The sequence below is a fragment of the Palaemon carinicauda genome, chromosome 15 (assembly GCF_036898095.1).
Source record: "Palaemon carinicauda isolate YSFRI2023 chromosome 15, ASM3689809v2, whole genome shotgun sequence".
NCBI lineage: Eukaryota > Metazoa > Arthropoda > Malacostraca > Decapoda > Palaemonidae > Palaemon > Palaemon carinicauda.
The window spans coordinates 129,450,032-129,475,031 of NC_090739.1; the positions used below are offsets into that span (position 1 = coordinate 129,450,032).

General features: G+C 34.3%; 2 protein-coding genes across 2 annotated transcripts in view; one reads left to right on the forward strand and one right to left on the reverse strand.

The window, feature by feature from the left end:
- LOC137654735 (juvenile hormone esterase-like) overlaps positions 1–2,153 on the forward strand; it is a 28,526-nt gene extending 26,373 nt beyond the window's left edge. The window contains exon 12 of the mRNA XM_068388646.1: positions 949–2,153. Within this exon, the coding sequence (XP_068244747.1) occupies positions 949–1,029 (81 nt within the window). The 3' untranslated portion in view covers positions 1,030–2,153. The remainder of the gene's footprint in view (positions 1–948) is intronic.
- Positions 2,154–8,300: 6,147 nt separating this feature from the next.
- Positions 8,301–25,000, reverse strand: part of LOC137654736 (juvenile hormone esterase-like) — a 25,593-nt gene continuing 8,893 nt past the window's right edge. Inside the window, exons 3-12 of the mRNA XM_068388647.1 lie at positions 24,938–25,000; positions 18,635–18,776; positions 16,910–17,095; positions 15,448–15,653; positions 14,831–14,981; positions 13,742–13,923; positions 13,073–13,229; positions 10,857–10,983; positions 10,384–10,498; positions 8,301–9,209 (exon numbers count right to left, since the gene is read on the reverse strand). The exon at positions 24,938–25,000 is cut by the window's right edge and continues 90 nt beyond it. Coding sequence (XP_068244748.1) covers positions 9,129–9,209; positions 10,384–10,498; positions 10,857–10,983; positions 13,073–13,229; positions 13,742–13,923; positions 14,831–14,981; positions 15,448–15,653; positions 16,910–17,095; positions 18,635–18,776; positions 24,938–25,000 — 1,410 coding nt within the window. The 3' untranslated portion in view covers positions 8,301–9,128. The remainder of the gene's footprint in view (positions 9,210–10,383; positions 10,499–10,856; positions 10,984–13,072; positions 13,230–13,741; positions 13,924–14,830; positions 14,982–15,447; positions 15,654–16,909; positions 17,096–18,634; positions 18,777–24,937) is intronic.

Below are 25,000 nucleotides of genomic sequence, written 5' to 3' on the forward strand. Positions count from 1 at the left end.
ACGGGCACATCTTTTTACCAATTATATGAAAATATCTTATACTAATATATGCTTTTGTAATATAAGCCTGGTGAAAGAAAAAAAATCATTACGCATAAACAAATTCTTAAATAAAAAGGACTGTTTAGGATCACATGCTTTAGTAATATAATATATATATATATATATATATATATATATATATATATATATATATATATATATATATATATATATATATATATATGTATGTATTTATTGATATATGCATATATATATATATATATATATATATATATATATATACATATATATATATATACATATATTTATATATATATATACATATATACATATATACATATATACATATATATATATATATACACATATATATGCACATATATACATATATATATAAATACATATATATATATATATATATATATATATATATATATATATATATATATATATTTATATATATATATATATATATATATATATATATTTATATATATATATATATATATATATATATATATATATATATATATATATATATATATATATATATATATATATATTGGGGGTCTGATTCATCACTACATCTCACGCATTGTGCTTTACCGGCGGTGGACATTACTGAAGTGTTCTTTTCAGTGTTTGCAACAATTTTCAGCCTTCTAATTCATCCCTGCTTCCTTTTTCAACCGCACTGCCCAATCTCTTTTGACCTATATTCCATTTGTCATTATCCTTCAGGGTAATGGCGTACAATACACGCAACTTCTCTTGCATTTTGTTTATTTCGTCTCCTCACTGGGCTATTTTCCCTTGTTGGGGCCCTTGAGCTTATAGCATCCAGCTTTTCAGGCTAGGGTTGTAGCTAATCTAATGATAATAATAATAATAATGATAATAATAATAATAATAATATGGACAGAATGCAATCGTCATATATTTCAGGAACTAGAGTTCATGACAAACCTCCCTCTGCACCAAAACATGATACTGTTTCCGGAGCGCTTTGCCAGCGAAGAGAAGTAAAAAAAAAGAGAGAATAATTCAAGAGGAGAAGAGTAAAGGAAGAGGCGAAGAGAAGTAGAAAAAGAGAAGAGTAAATGAAGAGGCAAAGAGAAGTATACTATGGGCTAAGGAAGGTCCACCCATGGAGGTCGGCAGCTGAGGAAAACCTTAAATGGGTCATATTGTCAAATTACTACGATATAGTTAAGGGATCAGGTTTATGACTTGAATTGATCAAATTGTCAGACCACTATCTTAAAATGGTCAAAGCACTACCTTAGGTATGTTAAATTATCAAGCTACTACTTTAAATGATCAAAGTCTCAAGCTACTATCTTACAATGGTCAAAGTATTACCTTAAATCTTCTTAGATTATCAAGCTACTACCTTAAATTGGTCAAATTGCCAAACTACTTCCTTAAAATGGTCAAAATACTACCTTAAATTGGTCAAATTGTCAAACTACTACCTTAAAATGGTCAAATTATCTAACTATCTTAAAATGGTCAAAGTACTGCCTTAATTTTTTTAAATTATCAAAACACTACCTTAAAATGGTCAAATTGTCAAACTACTACCTCAAAATTGCCAAAGTACTACCTTAAATTGGTTAAAGCATCAAGCTACTACCTTAAAATGGTCAAATTGTCAAGCTACTACCTTAAAATGGTCAAAGTACTACCTTAAATTGGTCAATTGTCAAACTACTACCTTAAAAGGGTCAAAGTACTACCTTAAAGTCGTCAAATTGTTAAGCTACTACCTTAGATTGGTTAAATTATCAAGCTACTACCTTAAATTGGTCAAATTGTCAAACGACTACCTCAAAAATGGTCAAATTGTCAAGCCACTACCTTAAAATTGTCTAAGTACTACCATAAACTGGTCATATTGTCAAAATTCTCCCTTAAATTGATCAAATTATCAAACTAATACCTTAAAATGGTCAAATCATCAAACTACAAAACTGTCAAAGCACTCCCTTAAATTGGTCAAATTGTCAAAATACTGCCTTAGATGGGTCAAATTATCTAACTACTATCTTAAAATGGTCTAATCTCCAAACTACCACCTTAAAATGGCCAAATTACTACCTTGAATTGGTCAAATTATAAAACTACTATCTTAAAGTAGTCTAATTGTCCAGGTATCTGCATATATAGTCAAGTATTTAACCAAAAAGTTCAAAGATTTCTCACAAATTCCACAGATGTTTTTGCACAGTGACTTGAGAGTCTAATTTCATCAAAGCTAGATTTGATTACTTATCAACAGATATCAATCACTAATAAAACTTGTAAAAAGTCTCCACACAGCTTTAAGGCCGGGAGCACACTAGCGACCCTGTGGCGCCACAAAGCCACAGCATCGTGTGGCGGGGATGTGGTCTCCCAAAGCCAAACCACGCCTGTGGCGGGGATGAGCAACAGAGAGCCACAGTTGCTAGTTTGCGCGGCAAAACTTGAAACCTATGGGAGACCACATCCCCGCCACACGATGCTGTGGCTTTGTGGCGCCACAGAGTCACTAGTGTGCTCCCGGCCTTAATGTTTCTTAACGAAGCACGTGAAACTGATCATTGGCTTTCTCTCTTCTGTGACATCATTATTCCTTGATACATAGTTTCTAATATTAGAATTATTTTGTCTCAGGAATACAGTTCCGTTACAATTGGTAATTTTACAGAAAATCGAACTGTTCGATGCCTTTGATTTTTCAATAAGTAAGTTATTTATTGATGTTTCATTAAAATCCATTAGCTCATATGTTCTTTTATTTAAATACAGTTATCCTGAAATACTGTATAATATTTACTTTGCCTAGACTTCGTTTTAAAAAAGTATTTACAAAATTTGCAATAAGAAATTTATCTTCACCGGTAATCAATATTGAATCATATAAATACGATGTTGTTAGCACAACTTTTTTGGTTTTCCATAATGGATAGTTTTGATTTTACTGTTAGCAATATTTTGGTACGAAAACAAAATGACATGAAAAAAAGATATTTAGATTCATTTTGGATTCTCAGTGGCTGGATATAATATATTAGTGTACGCGACCCGTCTAAAAGGACGATATTTAGATAGTTATGCTCGCACACGTAACTCCTCTCACCAGGGCATGACTACACCCTCTCCCCCCTAGCAGAGGGACGGGGAGAACTGAACGTGACCGGAAGGAAATAAGTGTATATATATATATATATATATATATATATATATATATATATATATATATATATATATGTGTGTGTATATATATATATATATATATATATATATATATATAATTTAATATATACACATACACACACACACACACATATATATATATATATATATATATATATATATATATATATATATATGTATATATATATATATATATATATATGTATATATATATATATATATATATATATATATATATGTATATATATATATATATATATATATATATATATATATATATATATATATATATATAATTTAATATATACACATACACACACACACACACACATATATATATATATATATATATATATATATATATATATATATATATATATATATATATGTATATATATATATATATATATATATATATATATATGTATATATATATATATATATATATATATATATATATATATATATATATATATATATAAAACCAGACACTTGCCCTTTATTATATAGGGAAGACAGGGGTTAGGGGAAGTTCTGACTCTGGACTATTTACTATCTTACTATGAAATACGTTGACAGATAAACCGTTCAAGACTATACAAACAGGGTGATATTGAAAACAGCTATCAGAGAGGTACGTATAATAACGTATTCCAACCTGGAAAGAAAAAAAAAAAACAGCCGTATGCAATAATTCTGAATCAACTATATAAATAAAATCAAAAGAACATGAGATACTGGGACAGTCATTTGTAAAAATCTCATGCAGTCCAAAAATAGAAAACCAGAATATCGCTTCGAATCTCGTGATTGAAAATCAATGAAAAAAAACTCTGTTATTGAATATCTGATATTAATCAATAACCGAGAGCGTTTGTGTCTGGTGGAAAGGTAAACAATCCTATTTCAGCATGGAGTGGATGGCGGATGAAATAACAAATAAATAACAAGTTAATAAAAGGTGGGAGGGAGGCTGGTTAACACAATTCGATCCGCTCGGCCATTATAGATTTGAAACTTCAGAAGTTCAAACTGGGATCAAATGATTTTATGTTGAACAAACTTATCATTATTATTATTATTGTTATTATTACTATTATTATTATTATTATTATTTTTATTATTATTATCTTTATTATTTTTATTATTGTTATTATTATTATTCTTATTATTATTATTATTATTATTGTTGTTATTATTATTATTATTATTATTAAAAATTATTATTATTATTATATCAAAATTATTATTGTTATTATTATTATTATTATTATTATTACTTGCTAAGCTACAACCCTATAGTCAATTAGCGAGGCAGATTTGCACCGACTCGCAGGGGTGCCCTTTTAGCTCGGAAAAGTTTCCTGATAGCTGATTGGTCGGAAGTATTCGTACAAAAATACTTAAAAAAAAAATCAGCTATGAGGAAACATTTCCGAGCTAAAGGGGCACCCCTGCGAGTTGGTGCAAATCTGCCTTTATAAAAAAAAATTTAACTATCGTTGGAAAAGCAGGATGCTATAAACCAGGGACTCCAATTGGGAAAAGAGCCCAGTGAGGAAAGGAAACAAGGAAAAATAAAATAATTTAAGAGCAAGCAACAACACCAAAATGAATATTTCCTATATAAACTATAAAACTTTAAAAGAACAATAAGAAGAGAAATAAGATAGAATAGTGTGCCCGAGTGTACCCTCAAGCAAGTTCTGTTTTTACGTTTTGTTACTGTTCTTAGAATATTTTATATTTTTATTCATTCTCATATACTTGATTTATGTTCCCTGTTGGAGTCCTACGGCTTGTAGCATCCTGCTTTTCCAACAAGGGCTGTACCTTAGCTAATAATGATAATAATATTTTAATGATAATAGCCTCATGGCTAGTACAGTGGCAACGTGTTCGCCTAGCATTTGCATGGCAGCAGATCGATCCCCGCCCGGGACCTTGAGTTTAAGCTGTTTACTGGAGAGGTCACTGCTGTGGTGGGGCACCACAGTGGGAGCGTTGGGCTTGCCTGGCTGACGTTCTGGTGAGTATCTATTCTGATGAAATTGGAATTGAAACCAGAAACCTTTAATATGTAAGAGACTGGCTTTATTCAAATGAGAAATAGAGTGATTTCATTTGTTAAAAGCCACTTAAACCTTGATATTAGAAGTAAAAATGGTGACAATACAAACTTTTTACTAAAACAACCGTTTTGAAACAGCACAAATTTGATAAAACTGAGATGCAATATTTGATCAAATCCGTCCAATTCATTTAAAGTCACATTTAGTTCTGAAATGTGAAAAGTCAACTGCAAATCTTTTCCTAACGTCGCAAAATCATTTTTGCAAACATAAAGAACTTATAAAATCAATTCGTATCGTCATGTAAACTTTGCAGCAAACACAGCTAATGTGATCAACTGAGAAACAAGACTTAACTGACTTTTATCAATATTTTTGTTACCAAGCGTTTCCATGTTTGATAAACATGTTCCAGAAATCGGTGAAATATATAAAAGGAGAAAAGTTATGAAGTTCAAGTTTGTGAAAGAAAAATATTTCTCTCTCTCACATTTTTTTTCTTTTTTTTTTTGCGACTAAATTGCAGAGAAATTATTACCATGCGTTGTTTACTGTTGGTCTTTGAAACTGTAAATCTCTTCGTAAGATTTTTTTTTTCATCGGCTCTTCTCTTTTGTCTCCCATTAGCCGTTTAGATGATTCTCTTGTCTCCTATTGGCTGTTTAGGGGATTCTCTTTTCTTCTATTGGCTGTTTAGGGGATTCTCTTGTCTCCCATTAGCCGTTTATGGGATTCTCTTGTCTCCTATTGGCTGTTTAGGGGTTTCTCTTTTCTTCTATTGGCTGTTTAGGGGATTCTCTTGTCTCCCATTAGCCGTTTAGATGATTCTCTTGTCTCCTATTGGCTGTTTATAGGATTCTCTTGCCTTCTATTAGCTGTTTAGGGGATTCTCTTGTCTCCCTTTAGCCGTTTACATGATTCTCTTGTCTCCTATTGGCTGTTTAGGGGATTCTCTTGTGTCCTATTGGCTGATTAGATGATTCTCTTGTCTCCCATTAGCTGTTTAGAGGATTCTCTTATCTCCTATTGGCTGTTTAGGGGATTTTCTTGTCTCCTATTGGCTGTCTAGATGATTCTCCCAATTCTGTCCGTTTTCCTTCATCTTTACTATACTACTTCTCTTTTATTTTCATTGACCTTCAATTCCCCCTATCCGAAAAACATTTATCACAAATGCCTTCACTGTTTGGGCTCTCTCTCTCTCTCTCTCTCTCTCTCTCTCTCTCTCTCTCTCTCTCTCTCTCTCTCTCTCTCTCTCTCTTCAAATCACCTATACAAGAAAGAACAGCAAAATCAATATTCGATCGTAATACACAATAATGAAAGACCACTCAAAGATAACAAGAACATGAATTATGAATACGGGACCCATGGATCATCAAGTCTGTCATATACAAAAGCATCTAGAAGTCGTCCATTTGACATAAAACTTGATGTGTCTCCAAATTGCTCGAATATGTTTCCAGTGGGGTTGCAATAATCCTTAAGTTCCCGAAGAAGACAACAGATGGCAGGGCAAAGGCGAATGTTTTTAGCAGTCGTTCTTTATAAAAGTTTTTTACCATAGGTTCATCATTTTTTTCCATACATTGCTCAATTTGAGTTTAAGTCGAATATCAACAAATTACAAAATATTCTGAATATGATTCAACGCAGGAGCTTTTTTGTTACCTTTACAGGAAAAAAAAAAAAAAAAAACAATCAAGCTTTCAAATGATTCGTATTTGTTCTGGTTTTCATGCGCCCTGTTTGAATTTTAAACCACCAATGCATTACGCCCATGGTGCAGTCAGTGGACCTTACAAGGTGAACTGTAAGTATCACTTCAGGATTGTGTTGGCCTATTGGCAACGTCTCTACCTGGCGATCGAACACTGGGGTTGGGATTCCGCACAAACTCTATAGTTACTTGTAGTGTCTGCAACTTCACCATATTTATGAGCTAACGATGAACTGATTTGGGGAACCTATGGGTCTACCTGCTGACTTATCATCAGCCATCGTCTGGCCCTCCTTGGTCTTAGCTTAGGTGGAGGGGCGTCTTGGGCGCTAATAATATGTATATATGATCAGTCTCTAGGGCAATGTCACTGTCCTTTGCCTCTGCCATTCATGAGCGGCCTTTAAACTTTTGCATCCTCCTCCCGACCTCATCTGCACTCACTTTTTAGGCGTTTGCTATTCCTCCACTCCCTCTTGCTTTCTTCCATTTAATATTTTAATTTTTACTCAATAGTGCAACTGCCAGGTTTTCCCATAATTCCATGTGGTACTGAATGGCCTCGCGGACCTCAGCGCGGGGTCTTATGTCTCACTAAGCTATAAACCATGGTTTATTATACTTGCGAACTTTAGGTTAATCTGCGTTTCAAATTCTTACTCGAAGTATATCAGATTGATCATTGTAATCATTTAGTCGAGTATATCTTCTGTTATTTCTAGACACCTTTTTTTTTTTTTTTTTTTTTTTTTTTTTTTTTTTTTCAAACCATTTGATTACATTCATTCAAACATGCAAAAGTGCTAATGAAAATAAGTACTTCAGGATACACAACGGATTTTATTGTGGTGGACAATGTGGTAACGTCCCTAACTGGTGAACGCCAGGCTGGGGTTCGAGTCCCGCTCGGACTCGTTAGTATTTTTGCTCGCTGCTATCTCAACCATCCTTAACCTAAGGATGAGGGCGTTTGGGGGAGCCTATAGGTCTATCTGCCGAGTTATCAGCGGCCATTACCCTGCCCTCCTTGGTCCTAGCTTGGGTGGAAAAGGGGCTTGGGCTCTAATCATATGTAATATGACCAGTCTCTAGGGCATTGTCCAGCCTGATAGGGCAATGTCACTGTCCCTTGCCTCTGTCATTCATGAGCGGCCCTTAAGCCTTTAAAGAGCAAATCGTGGACGGTTTTTTTTTTTTTTTTTTTTTTTTTTAGGTGACCGTAACAGAGAGGACAATGAAACCATTTTCCTTAAAGTGAAAAATATATATAAATCCAAAATATTCTTGATATAGTGACAGTGCAAATGTGATTTACCATATATTCAATTTTACAAATAAGTAATACATAGCATAGGATAGGTTCAGAAGCTTCAATTGGTTCCTTTTCAGAAAATTCTCTTGTAAACTAACAACGTTTTTTTTTTTTTTTTTTTTTTTTTTTTTTTTTTTTTTTTTTTTTTTTGATAGTTCGTGGTTCATGTGTTGACTATTTGAATAAGTATATTGGTATCTTTAGATAGTATATTGAAAAACACTGGGTGTTTCTTTGACCCCAGTAGACTATTGTGCTGGTCCAAATCTTGACCTATTTTGGGTAAATGCCTTGAACACCTGTGACGAATTTATTGACCAATTAAAGTAAGTTTATTTGCTCGTGACATCATTGATTGATTGATTTATCAAATAATTGACTGTGACGAATTTATTGACCAATGTAAGTAAGTGTATTTAGTCGTGACAACATCATTTATTAATTGATTTATCAAATAATTGACTGACGAATTTATTGACCAATTAAAGTAAATTTAAACATCATTTATTAATTGATTTATCAAATAATTGACTGTGACAAATTTATTGACCAATGTAAGTAAGTGTATTTAGTCGTGACAACATCATTGATTAATTGATTCATCAAATAATTGACTGTGAAATTTATTGACCAATTAAAGTAAATTTATTTGGTCGTGACAACATCAGTGATTAATTGATTTATCAAATAACTGACTGTGACAAATTTGACAAATGTAAGTAAGTGTATTTAGTCGTGACAACATCATTGATTAATTGATTGATCAAATAACTGATTAATGTGCAGACATTGACGAACATGACCACTGGACGATGCCGTCCTAATACTCTTCGTTGACAAAGCGCTCTGGGAAGAGAATCTCATTCTGCTTCGTCGGGAGGTTTGTCATAAACTCCATTTCCTGGCGAAGAAATAAAAGATTTATAATTTTTCCATCAAACGCAGCTATATTTTTTTATTACATATGAGCAACTTTGTATGGACATGATAATGACTGATTATTATTATTATTATTATTATTATTATTATTATTATGATTATTATTATTATGATTATTATTATTATTATTATTATCATTATTATTATTATTATTAGCCAAGCTACAACCCTAGTTGGAAAAGCAAGATGCTATAAGCCCAAAGGCTCCAACAGGGAAAAAGAGCCCAGTGAGAAAAGGAAACAAGGAAATAAATAAATGAGAACAAATTAACAATAAATTAAATCATTTTACAAACAGTAACAACGTCAAAACAGATATGTCATATATAAATTATAAAAAGACTTATGTCAGCCTGTTCAACATAAAAACATTTGCTGCAACTTTGAACTTTTGAAGTTTTACTGATTTAACTACTGATTATCATTATCATTATTATTATTATTATTATTATTATTATTATTATTATTATTACTTGCTAAGCTACAACCCTAGTTAGAAAAGCAAGATACTATAAGCCCAAGGGCTTCAACAGGAAAAAATTGCACAGTGAGGAAAAGTAATAGATAAACGATGTGAAAATATTAACAATAAATCATTTTAAAAACAGTAACAATATCAAAACAGAAATGTCATATATTTGTAGGGCCAAAATGGCATCACCTGAAATCTTCGAACGTCTCCATAAATGGAATTCAGAATTTCATGATTTCTATGTGGTAATTTAAGGGTGGAATTTCATAACTGTTATTGATAATGCTCTCAACAACTCATTATTAGTCTTGCAACTTTGATTTGTTTTGGCAATTGAACTAAATTCGTGACTCAGAGCTGTACTATTTAAGTAACAGAAAAGATGTAAAATTGTGTATCAACAAATTTTCACGAAGAAAAACGCGTAATCACATTACCGTATTACATACAAATACTTACTGATTTTGAAATAAGTTTAGAAAATAAGAATTACGGGAAAAAAGTCAAACGTTAATAAGATAAAAAGAGACCCTGAAAAAAACCCCAGGATATTCCAAACCCGGTGTGCATAACCCGTGGACTATGGAGAGTACACTCCACCGTAGAAATTCAGAAAACTACTTTATAGGCGACAGATATGATTTCTTTTTTTTTTACTACTTACCGCCTCCCTGGTGAAGTTTCTCATGTATGGCGAGGGTTGCAAGATGAGGTACTGCATGTCTGATCCGGATACGGGAGACCACTTGAAGCCGAGGGACAGATCAGGTGTTGGATTTCTGCGAAAAGAGAAGTTGAATGTATGGTGGAACTCTGGTCAAGAACTTTTTGCGTCTGCTATTAAATTTCTTCTCGAGAAGAGGCCTCGAGTCTTTTATTTTATCTCATTCTTTAGTACCTCAAGGGACCATATATTAAAATCTAGAGATAAACAAGACTGGAATACAAAGAATATGGTTATCAAAGTTTAAAGAAACGTTGTTTTAGTTCCAGTGTAACCTTTCCGTGGTTGAAATGATGCAAGTCAGACTTATCATCTAAAACAAGCAAACGTCCAGATTCACCCAGTTCGAGAAAACACAAGCTAAGTTTCAGACTCGCCCAGTTCGAGCAACACCAGCAAAGTTTCAGACTCACCCGGTCCGAGCGAAGTTTGTCCACAGCGAGATCATGATATCTCTCATGAAGAGATCGATGGGATTCGTTGAGGCATTTATATTCATCATATCGAAAAGATACAGCAAGTCATCGGCGTGGCCCACCCCTGCAACATAAGTAGCATCCTTGTTATCCCTGTTAACGATCTCACCACGCTTATAAAATCTGTACTTTTGCAGTGACTCATATGAGTTTGTGGATGTCCGGGTGTTTGAAGGAGATTTCCATTTCATCCCTTTCTAGACGACAGGTGTCTGTGAGCGCGAAACCGGTCAAATATCCAACTACCTATAGTTGAATATTTAACCGGTTTCCCCGCTCCCAGACACCTGTCGTCCAGAAAGGGGTGAAATGGAAATCTCTTTTAAACACCCGGACATCCACCAACTTACATGAGTGACTGTACATTTGAATGTTTGCTATGGTATATGCATGCTTCTGTAGGTACAGTTGGACACCGGAATTCTTGGCACACCATACTATGAGGAAGTACATCCTGTCACACCCTAACTGCGCGCTAAGTAACAAATCAGCTAGTGTAATAATAGATGGCAGAGATGGTGGGTTGGGTTAAACACAAGAACTCGCCGATTAGTAATGGTGTGACATGGTGCACTTCCTCAGAGAAAGGTGTGCCAGGATTTCATGCGTCCAACTGTACATATAGATTATACATAGGCAAGATTGAGACCCAATCTATAAAAAGGATTATGAAGATCAAAGAAAAATAATGTTATCTGGAGAATCATTTTAGTAAATGGTTCCTATGTGCAATTGGGAGTCGTGACTTGTAGTTTAACGTCGTTTGACTGGAACTGGAACTTGGTCTGATTTTTATAGTTTATATATGATAGACCTATTTATATGTTGTTACTGTTCTTAAAGTACTTTATTTTAATTGTTCATTACTTCTCTTGTAGTTTATTTATTGCCTTGTTTCCTTTCCTCAATGGGGTATTTTTTCCTTGTTGGAGCCCTTAGGCTTATAGTATCCTGCTTTTCCAACGAGGGTTGTAGCTTAGCTAGTAATAAAAGGAATGATTAAGGTCACTTTAACAGGATAGTAATCAATAGCAGTAATCAACACTTCAAAGACGATTAATGACCAGAAATATTATTGCTTGTTATCAGCTGAAATAGATAACATCCCTGAACTGATTTCTTATGGACCCTTAATTCTTATCTCGTTGCATCTACTATAAGAATAAGTAAACCTGATTTATTGATCATCCATTTCCAAGCACATATGGAGATACCTCAATGTAGTGAAAGGGTTTGCGTATCACCGTGATCAACAAAGCCGTACTAGTCAGGGCCACCCATACTAGGATGGTTTGTTGTGATCGAACGGATGAAAATTTCCCACCATCAGCAGTCCGCAATGGCCAGCGTGCTGATTAAAACTGGCCTAACCCCAGACATGAATAAAGACATGTCTGAGGCCTTTGTCCTGCAGTGGATTAGAAACAGGTGCATTTATGGTTGTAGTTGTTGCATACACAAGTACTCGGACTATTATTATTATTATTATTATTATTATTATTATTACCTGCTAAGCTACAACCCTAGTTGGAAAAACAAGACGCTACAAGCCCAGGGGTCCCAACAGGGAGAATAGCCCAGTGAGGAAAGGAAACAAGGAATAATAAAATATCTTGAGAACAATAACAACATTAAATTAAATATTTCCCATATAGATTATAAAAACTCCATCAAAAGGAAGAGAAATTAGATAGAATGGTGTACCCGAGTGTATCCTCAAGCAATAGAACTCTAATCCAAGACAGTGGAAGACCATGGTACAAAGGCTATGGCACTGCCCAAAACTAGAGAGCAATGGTTTGATTTTGGAGTGTCCTTCTCCTAGAAGAACTGCTTACCATAGCTAAGGAATCTCTTCTACCCTGACCAAGAGGAAAGTGGCCACTAAACAATTACAGCGTAGTAACAGGGTTGCAAGGTTTTTTAAATGAGAAGAGGCCAACTTCTAATCAATTGCAGCCTTAAAAGGCCAACCCTTTAGTAAAAAAAGGCTAAATATATAGTATTTAAGGCCCACCTTTTTTCATGATATTACTAAAGGCCAACCAATTTCAAAAAGGCTAAATTTGAGGTTTTCTGACCTGACAAAAAGGCCAACCAGGCAACCCTTTTAGGGAGATAACATTTATCTGCATTTATCAGCATCTACTTACAATCCTCTCCGGTCGAATCGTTCATTGACCCGATTACGGACACATCTCCAAAATGGTGAAGTTCGTACAGGAAAATCTTCTGGCCGAAGGCTACATCTTTGGCGTGCATCTTGGCTGACACGTCCATCGGGACAGAGAACCAGAAGTCGGTGATCATCTGAAAGAAGTGATGTTATGAAGGCTTTCGGAGTTGGAGGGAGGTCTTTTTGACAGCGTAGGGAAATCCTTGGGAGATCGAGTTAAATGATACAGAGGCTAAAGCGCCTTTTTGTATATTAATGTATTTGTCTTTTTAATGCATGTGTCATTTACCTATATATATATATATATATATATATATATATATATATATATATATATATATATATATATATATATATATATATATATATATATACTGAGATTATCCACTTTAAATCTAATTCCATTCAACTTAGTTTTTACGAAGGTGCAACCGATGTCTCCATATACAGTAGTTCGAAGTGATTATTGTTTACATTCATGCAATTCAGATATCTCTCGAATTTACCTGGTAACCTCCATACCATAATGCACGTTTTATTTTGGATAGATATCATCCCTTTCAACATAACTAGTGATTGATATAGTATTACTTTTATGCATCTTTCAATATCTGGAAAGTATAGATTCTTGAAAAGGAACACTGACCTTCACGGCTTCATTGGCGTTTTCTTCAGTGACGTTGAACCCTCCCAGGTAGTGAGCGAACATCCTCTTGGCCATATATTCCGCAGATGTCTCGCGTCCGTCCTCCAACATCAGCAATACGTGGCCGTGAGCGGAAAAGTTGCTGGCCAGTTCCTCTCTCTCCGATTCTTGCTGCAGGAATGCTGAGGAAACGTGAAGTATGGATAGGTTTAATGTTTTATCAAGGCCATTCATGGATGTCTCGCCCATTCATGGATGTCAGAGGCGAGGGACAATGACATTGCCTCACCAAGCAGGACAATGCCACAGAGACTGATCATATATACTTATGAGCAGCGTTCAAACCCCCCTCTTCATGCAAGCTAGGTCAAGGGAAGGCCAGGTAATGGCTGCTGATGATTCAGTAGGTGGACCCATAGGCTATCCCAAACCCTCCATCTTAGCTCACAAGGATGGTAAGGTTGCAGCCACTAGAGGAACTAACGAGTTTTAGCGGGACTCGAACCCCAACCTGGCGTTTACCAGTCAGTGATGTTACCAAATAAGTCACCACAAAAGTTTTGAATGAGAATGTAAAAGGAAATTAACTGTTCAATTAAAAATTGAAGTATAATTTACTATAAAGAGAAATTATTATTATTATTATTATTATTATTATTATTATTATTATTATTATTATTATTATTATTATTATTATTATTACTATTATTATCATTATTATTATTGTTGTTGTTGATGTTAGCTAAGCTATAACCCTAGTTGGAAAAGAAAGACCTATAAGCCCAAGGCTCCAATAGGGAAAAATAGCCCAGTGAAAAAAGAAAGTAAGGAAATAGATGAATGGTTTGAGAAATATTGAACAATTAAAATGAAGTATTTTAAAAACAGTAACATCAAAACAGATATGTCATATACAAACTATACAGAGACTTAAGACTTTGCTGCAACTTTGAACTTTTAGGCAAGACAAGTAAACGAACAGTAACATCAAAACAGATATGTCATATACAAACTATAAAAAGACTTAAGACTTTGCTGCAACTTTGAACTTTTAGGCAAGACAAGTAACGGAAAGTGATTTTCACTTACGACTCACTACAAATGAACCTTCATCTCTGGTGATTCCCGTCATGAAGTTCACCTTGTTGTAGTTCCCCTTCTTCAACAATTCGGCAGGATGTGAGGGCAAGAATTCTCCATCGACACGGGGCATCATCACTCGAGGAGACATGTAGAATGTCTGAACAAAATGGAAAAGTAAGTCGGTGGATACAAAAAATCTATATTGTTCATTAGAATTTGTATAAAGCAGACATCACGCATTGTCTGTAGATGCCTCTTTGATAAGAATTCATACAATTCGGTGTGTTCCAAAATCGTCTCATTTATATGAGAAACTATTATTTTTTTTTTTTTTATTACCCATTTAAGATGTTGATTTTGGCCTCTGATATTTTGCATATTAAAAGTATGAATCACGAGTGGAAAAAGAGAGAGCCTAAAGGAACAAACTATTAGTAATTTATATAAACGCGGTTCCTCAAATTCTTAAAAGTTTCTTATATACGACTAGGGGATTGGCTTAAATCACGCTACATAATAAAGATATTGATTAAAAAAAAAAGCTTCAGGTTAGTTATAAAGGTTATAATGCAACTTCGGTCGCCGTAAGCAATCGCACACGACATCAATTGCAATCCACTTACGGCAAAATCGCCCGCGACCTTAACGAGAGACTCCGAAGAGACGTTCTTGAGGCAGTCGTAGAGCACCTTGGATTTCAAGTCGGTTGAGTTGATGTTCGAGCAATTCAACATTTGGCCCACTTTTGCTGCGTTCTGCCGATGGTCGTCCCGTATAATGCCGGGGAATATTGCAGTGCCAGACTGGGCTATGGCATTGTGGAACAATCCTGTGAATGGGGAACACTCTTAGAGAATTTTGTGAAGGGGGAACACTCCCAGATAATTCTGTAAATGGGGAACACACTCAGAGAATGCTGTGAGTGGGAGAACACTCAGAGAATTATGTGAAAGGGGGAACACTCGAGAATTCTGTTAATGGGGGAACAATCTCAGATAATTCTGTGAATGGGGAACACTCTCAGAGAATTCTGTGAATGGGGGAACACTCTCAGAGAATGCTATGAATGGGGAACACTCTCAGAGAATTCTGTGAATGGGGGAACACTCTCAGAGAATTCTGTGAATGGGGGAACACACTCAGAGAATGCTGTGAGTGGGAGAACACTCAGAGAATTATGTGAAAGGGGGAACACTCCAGAATTCTGTTAATGGGGGAACAATCACAGAGAATTCTGTTAATGGGGGAACAATCTCAGATAATTCTGTGAATGGGGAACACTCTCAGAGAATTCTTTGAATGGGGAAACACTCAGAGAATTCTATGAATGGGGAACACTCTCAGATAATTCTGTGAATGGGGGAACACTCTCAGAGAATTCCGTGAATGGGGGAACACTCTCAGAGAATTAACGACGATGAGATTGTATCTTTTCACTAACCAAACTGGGATCATGAATAACTAACAAAAAGCAGAAATTCTAAAAATCGAATCTGGATTATCAAATTCATGATTTATAAACTATTTATGAAAGAAACTGCTTAGGAATGACATATTTGGCAACGATGCTGTATTTGCTCAAATCATAACAATGACTGAGTTCTTATTTAATAGATAGAAGATGGTGGTAAAGTACATATCAGTATTGCTGAGATTATGTGTCTGTCTGACATTTAAGTACTGGATAAATAGACTTACATCGCAAGCATATACGCAGATTCACATAGATAGATAGATAGACATGTATCAACTCCTTTGTAAATTTATACATTATTTTTATATCTCCCTCTCATAAGTAAATATATATATATATATATATATATATATATATATATATATATATATATATATATATATATATATATATATATATATATACATACATACATACATACATACATACACACACACACACACACATATATATATATATATATATATATATATATATATATATATATATATATGTATATATATATATATATATATATATATATATATATATATATATATATATATATATATATTATCTCACAGCGATAGGTGAAAAATCAAAGAGAAATGTAACGTATAACTTTCTTTTACCTTTAGCCATGGGTGAAAGCATGAGTAAGTGGACTGAGATTCCTCCGGCGCTTTCCCCGAAGATGGTAACTCTCTTCGGGTCTCCTCCGAAAGCTTGAATGTTGTCCCGCACCCACTGGAGAGCCATCACCTGGTCCTTCAAAGCGTAATTGCCAGGCATGACGGAGTCCTCAGTTGACAGGAATCCTGCAAGGTAAGTGTACCTCTTTGTTACAAGTTTAAAGGTTAAATGGTCGCTCATGAATGACAGAGGCAAGGGACAGTGATATTGCTCTAAAGCAGGACAATGTCTAAAGGGGCCTATACACGTTCAAAAAAAAGCCTAAAAAATTGCATCAAAATTTTTATGCAAAATTTGAGTGTGTAGGACATTTTGACATCAAAACGTCCTACACACACTCAAATTTTGCATCAAGATTTTGATATCAAAATTTTGATGCAAAATTTTGACACTTTTTTTTAACGTGTATTTTAAGCTTTAGACTGACCGTATATACAGTATACATATGATTAACGCCTAAGGGTAGCTCTTTGACACAAGTTTAATGGTTAAATGGCCGCTCATGAATGGCAGAGGCAAGAGACAATGAAAGTGTAAAAACACCTCATGAATTACGGAGGCAAGGGGCAGTGACATTGCCCTATCAAGCAGGACATTGCCCTAGAGACTGACCATATATACATATGATTAGCTCCCAAGCCTCCTCTCCACCCAAGCTAGGACCAAGGAGGACCAGGCAATGGCTGCTGATGACTCAGCAGGTAGACCTTTATGTTCCCCTAAACCCCCAATCTCTAGCTCACGAGGATGGTGAGGTCGCAATGACCAAAAAAACTAACGATTTTGAGCGGGACTTGAACCCCAGTCTGGTAATCACCAGTCAAGGATGTTACTTCACTGGCCACTATTAAGGGATTAGAACGAATGATTGAGAGTTCAAATTGAGATTTCTCTTGGGGTGAATGTAGTTTGTTGGGACAGGTGTAAACTTTCTTATTTTATTATTTGTCAAATCGATTTTAATAATGGGGAAGATGTTGTTTATTTTGGTCTGAAGTACGATAAATGAAGCTATTTTTTCTATTTACGACATATGTAAATATCATGATTCAACGTTATCTTCCCAAGAGTGAAACCGGTTGGGAAGAAACCACAAAACTAAATTAGATTTTATATGCGTGGAATTTTGTTATCCTTAAAATTGTTCAGTTGAATAATCCCCTTTCAATATCTGGAGTTTGGAATGGGACGCAAAGGCTTTCCGTTTAATTTGTGATTTAAATTAAAATAAAAAAAATTCTTCTTAAGCCTAACCTAACCTAGTGTGATCTAATCTAATATAGCCTAATCTAACCTATAGGCTACTATCGGGTTTTTTTATATATATATTTTTTTTTAGAGATTGTGATATAAACAAATCACTTCAAACAAAGTAAGGATAACCTTCAGAGGTATTCACGATAGTCAATTCGTTTTAGTGAGACGCATTTGCACCGACTCGCCGGGGTGCCATTTAACTCGGAAAAGTTTCCTGATCGCTGATTGGTTGGACAAGATAATTCTAACCAATCAGATAGCAGGAAATGTGTCCGAGCTAATAGGGCATCTCTGCGAGTCAATGGAAATGCGCCTCATTAAAAAAAATTGAGTATAGCTACTTTTCGACCAAGAGCCTGCACTGTCATTTTGCCCTCTTAACGTAAGGTAGAAACGGAAGTACTCACCTAAGGCGCCGAGCCTGTACTGGATATTGACAACAACAACATCCTCCTTCATGAAGTAGTAGGAATTGTAGCCCTCAGCGCTCCCGAAGGCGAAGCCACCTCCATGGATCCACACCATTACGGGGAGCTCTGATGCATTTTTCTGAAGGAGAAAAAAAACAAATAAAAAAAAATTATAAAGGAAAAAAAAAATGTTGTTAGCTGAGAAATATCGTACCACGGACACGTTGGATAGGTATCTATTAATTGCCGAATTATTATTATTATTATTATCACTGTTATTATTATTATTATTATTATTATTATCATTATTATTATTACTACTTCCTAAGCTACAACCCTAGTTGGAAATGGAGAAAAAATAACCCGGTGAGTAAAGGAAATAAACTGTGCGAGAGGTATTATTATTATTATTATTATTATTATTATTATTATTATTATTATTATTATTATTATTATTATTATTATTATTAAAATATAATTATTTAAAGGTCTTCGCAGCATCCCTTCATCCTCTCGCTGCAGTCTCTTTTTCAGTTGAACGGCCTCCCCGGTCTCAGCACTGAGTCATATGGACCAGATTTCTCCATACTTCCATCCATCCATACTAAAGAAGTTGCCTGGTGAACGTGAAAGCTTTTTCAGATTGTTCATTAAAGTAAAGCATTTCATCACGGAATATGCTATTTTTTTCCCTGTTTGACCCCTTGGGCTTATAGCTTACTGCTTTTCCAACTAGGGTTGTAACTTGGTTGATGATAATAATAATAATAATAATAATAATAATAATAATAATAATAATAATAATAATAATAATAATAATAATAATAATAAATGGCGGTCCTGCGTATCCATGTTCTCAATTATTTTCCATTAGTTGAAAGTAATTGTTTGCCAACTAGGGTTGTATCTTGGTTGATAATGATAATAATAATAATAATAATAATAATAATAATAATAATGGTTGATAATAATAGTAATAATAAATGGCGGTCCTGCGTATCCATGTTCTAAATTATTTTCCATTAGTTGAAAGTAATTGTTTGTACTCGATTTAAATGACAGGAGCAAGAGACAGTGACATTGCCCTATTAACCAGGACAATACCCCCTCCCCATCCAAGCAAAGTCAAGGGAGGGCCAGGTAATGGCTGCTGATGAATCAGCAGATAAATCTATAGGCTCTCCCAAACAAGGATAGTGAGATTTAACACACCAAGGAAACTATCAAGTTTGATTGCCGCTTCAGAGGTTTTACAGTTATGCATTAAGTATGTCCCATTCTACAACTGCAAACGTAAGTCAGGTCATTGCCTATTTCACACAATTTCATATGAAATTAAACACATAGAAAATATATGAATGTATGGTATGAATAGAAATGCCTTTTAATGTGTATGCGTGCACATCTATGTTTATAAGTGTCAATAGTATCTGAAATAATGAGATATAGTTCTGATGAAATTCCATAGTCACAAAAGAGGAAATTACAACAAATTCAAGGCCAATAAGTGGAAGATTGAATTTTTAGGAGACTTTGGAAAACGAGTTAAGTGATTTTTATAAGACTCTTTTAAATAAGACTGCAACTATAACCATGTAAAAACATCTCGAAATAGATATTTATATGTACTATATAATTATACTATATCATCATCATCAGCCGTTACTGTTCCACTGCAGGTCAAAGGTCTCAGATATGTCCTTCCACTTGCGTCTGTTAATGTTTTTTCTATGCCAGTCTACACCAGAAAAGTTACTTAGTTCGTCAATCCATCATCTTCCCATCCTTCCACTGCTTCTTTTGCCATCTCTAGGTACGCATTCTATTATTCTAAATGTCCATCTGCTGTCTGTCATGCTCATTGTATGCCCGGCCCATGTCCATTTTCTTTTCTTACGTGTTGTTAGAATATCCTCTACTTTATTTTGCTCTTGTATCCATGTCGCTCTTTTTCTCTCTCTTATTGTTAATCCCATCATTATTCTTTCCATATCTCTTTGGGTTCTAACTAGCTTATGATCTAAGGCTTTAGTAGGGCTCCACGTTTCCGATGTATAAATTAATACTGGTAAGACCATCTGATTAAATATTTTCCTTTTTTAGAGAAGGTGGCATTTTACATTTCATAATCTCATTTGTTTACCAAAAGCTCACCATCCCATGCTTATCCTTCTCTTAATTTCGATCTCGTGTATTTGGGAAACATTTACTGTCTGTCCTATCTACGTTTATTCATTAACCATATCTAGAGGTTTGTCCATAACCCTCATTTGTTGTCTCCTCTCTGTATTTTCATTGAACATATATAGTGTATGTATATATATATGTATGTACGTATATATGAATTATATATTTTTTCACACACGCGCGCGCACACACACACACATATGTATATATGTATATATATATATATATATATATAGAGAGAGAGAGAGAGAGAGAGAGAGAGAGAGAGAGAGAGAGAGAGAGAGAGAGAGAGAGAGAGAGAGAGAGAGCGTGTGTGTGTGTGTGTATTGTATAATTTAATTTAATCAAAAGTAAAACTAGACTATTAAGATATCAGGTAATTAGAAGAGGATATTCTAATACAAGTCATTCATTTATGAATAAGTTTTGTTTGTATGAATAAAAATTCTTTCCCTAATGGCTGAGATAGTATGTTCGAATACAGTGCGAAGTAACTCACTACCAACTATACATTATTATTGTTCGCCAAGTAATGATCAAACTCAGTGTGCAACATCTATCAGTCAATTGGCCAGTAGACCCACATACCGTGACATTTATTACTGTCAAAGTGAGGCAATGATGAGGCTAAATTGCACAAGTAATAAATCAGGAATTCATGTTTAGGATTGAAAATATTACAGACGCACAGGAAGGAAGTCAGGTATTAGGTAACGTGACCTGATTTCCATGATACGGTTTTATCATTTAGTAAAAAAAAAAAAAAACTGTAAAGTATTATCCGGAAATTTTCGTACATGGAAATAACTTACTTATATTTAAATCTACTTTTTTCACCTAGTATACAAAAACGTTCGTAATTATAACAAGCATATTTCTATAAAAAAAAAAGAGAGAGAAATTAAACAATAGAAAGGAGAGCGTTTTAAGATATGATTACTTAGACGTTTCTCAAGGTCAAAGACAAAAACAAAGTACAACTGCGGGTATTTCAGTATATATACAGATTGTGTTGTTTTGAAAGAGAGGGAAATAGCTTCATTATTTCAGAATAAAATTAAAAATATAAGAAGAATGTAATTTAGAAAAGTCAGTTGTTATGTACTGTAGTATTTATTAACTTGTTTATATTCATTCATGTATGTATCTGCTTATCCATTCATTTATCTGTCGATTCATACATTTATTTGTGCCAACAAATCTAGTCATGTCTGAACTGCATGAGACTAATCATTAAGAATCAAAATCATGATACAATCTGTACCTTTGTTTCTGAATTCATTCTAAAATGCTTTGCCTTTAAATAGATACGCAAGTCCTGATATATTATATTCACAAGAATTCATTCTGAAATGCTTTGCGTTTAAAGATATGCAAGTCCTGATATATTATATTCACAAGAATTCATTCTGAAATGCTTTGCACTTAAAGATACGCAAGTCCTGATATATTATATTCACAAGAATTCATTCTGAAATGCTTTGCGTTTAAATAGATACGCAAGTCCTGATATATTATATTCACAAGAATTCATTCTGAAATGCTTTGCGTTTAAAGATACGCAAGTCCTGATATATTATATTCACAAGAATTCATTCTGAAATGCTTTGCACTTAAAGATACGCAAGTCCTGATATATTATATTCACAAGAATTCATTCTGAAATGCTTTGCGTTTAAATAGATACGCAAGTCCTGATATATTATATTCACAAAGAAAGAACGCCCCACCCTTCGACACCTTTAAAATCCGAGCATTTAAAATCTCCCACTAACTTCAATGTACAGGTGGACACAGGAATGCCTGATGAATCGCACCCTGTAACACCGTTACTACCCTGCGAGTAACCAACCAGTGTAGTGGAAAGATGGCAGAAGTAGTAGGAACTCGCATCGTAGTAAGGGTATGACAGGAATTCCTGTGTCCAGCTGTACCATAATAGAAACGAACATAGCAAACCTGCCAAAGTTTTTACAGTATGAGAAATAATCATATGTTGTTTTTTAAACCAAAATACGATGCATTTTTTTATAAGGTTCTTATTTACAAAGGTTCACTGGAAGGGGTAAAAAATAGAGCTGTAATTTTAAGTGATGGGTAAGTTAAAACAATAACGCATTTACTGTTTTTATTTTTACTGTTATTATTATTATTATTATTATTATTATCATTATTATTATTATTATTATTATTATTATTATTGTTCTTTATACTATCTAAACTACAATCCTAGTTGGAAAAGCAGGATGCTATTATGACCAAGGGCTCCAACAGGGAAAAAAGCCTATTGAGGAAAGGAAATAAGGAAAATGATGAACTGTATATGAGGAGTAATGAATAAAAAATATGAAATATCTTAAAATAAGTAACAAAATTTAAAATAGGCGAAAGGATTGCTGGCCTTTGAGGATTATCAAAGGATGATTTACTTGAATTTTTCATGTCCATAGGTAAAAAGAATTAGATATTAAGTGTTATTTGTGATTAAGTCGTGTGAAACCAAAATTTTTTTTTTTTTTTTTTTTTTTTTTGTACTATGTCCCTATATATTCATCTTTGTTCCTAACAAAAAAAAGGATTCGAAAAGTTTCCCCAGAAATTCGAAAAATTCCTCCAAGGTAACAAATTTATTTTTTTTTTTTTTTTTTTTTTTTTTGCCAAGCTGATCTAGAACAAATCATTCTACATTCCTTTTTGTTCCTCCTTCGACATTGGAAACACATGGGTTGTGGTGGCCTATGTGGTAGCGTCCCTGACTGGTGAACTCCAGACTGTGGTTCGAGTCCCGCTCAAACTCGTTAGTTCCTTTGGTCGCTGCAGCCTCACCATCCTTGTGAGCTAAGGATGGGGCGTTTGGGTGAGCCTCTAGGTATATCTGGTGAGTCATCAGTAGCCATTGTCTGGCCCTCCTTGGTCCTATCTTGGATGGAGAGGGGTCTTGGGCGCTGATCATATGTATCTAGGCCTATATGGTCAGTTGCAAGGGCATTGTCCTGCTTGGTAGGGCAATGTCACTGTCCTTCGCCTCTGCCACTCAAGAGCGGATTTCAAACTATTTTTAAGAGTAAACACAGTACACCACACAACGGAATACTGCGCCATAAAGCTTTGTTAATAGGCAATCCTTCATACGGGTGGAGCTCGTTTTATGACGTAAATGCAAGGGTAAATCATTTGGTTCGCTCTGTCACGGCCATCGGTGATGATACGACAGGAAGTCTGACTATAGTAACCGTGGGAATGTTTGGAAAAGCTTTCTGTTTCTATTTGTTTTTAATTGGTCGTTTCTTTCGCTTGATGTTGATGCTTTTGCACTTAGCAGGTATTTAAAGGGTTACTTGCAGTATTCATAATTTTATCACATGAAAGGATTCGCATTATAAAGAGTCATGAAAAATTATATGAAATAATGATAACCATAATAATATTATCTAAAACAGTCATGATCATTCCCAGGAATAAATCTTCTCGGACAATGATCTTAGATTCTTTTTAAACTTCTAGAAAAAAATCATAAATCATACTTCTTACCATGGCAGCAAATTTGTTACTTAAAAGCTCATCTCTCACAAAGATGCCTAATTCGTAATCAAGATCAATGTTTCTCAATATTCAGTGTAAACATGAAATACACCTGTGCAGAGCAACAATTTCTTGATCGTTTTTACAAATCTATAATGATGATGACTGACGTGTCTTGAAAATAAAAGCACTAGTCGATAAGCGAATTAATTTCTGCTATGTATTCTAATAATATAATACCTTCTGAAATTATAGAGAATAAAATAACACAAATAAAACAAATTTCACCTGGCAGAATTCTACTTATCCTCAGTTCATCCTGGATCGAGTCAGTCCGATTTCCACTGGCCTCTTGATAGATTCATGTTTTCAATTTGACTGAAGATGGCAGAATCCAGAACCTCCATCGTCAATCAAACTAAGAACATGACTATAAATGTGAGTATAAAATGGCAGTAGTATGTGTCGATGAGGTGATAAAAATAAATTATTAAATCTGTAAAAAAAAAAAAAAGACACGGAAATCACAGTAGTCAATTATAGGAAAAAAAAAAAAGTCAAAAGAAAATATGATTAAGAACCTGTACTTACCTTTGGTACGTAGACGTCAAGATAGAGGCAATCTTCTTCCCCTATTGTTTTTATCTCTCCTGC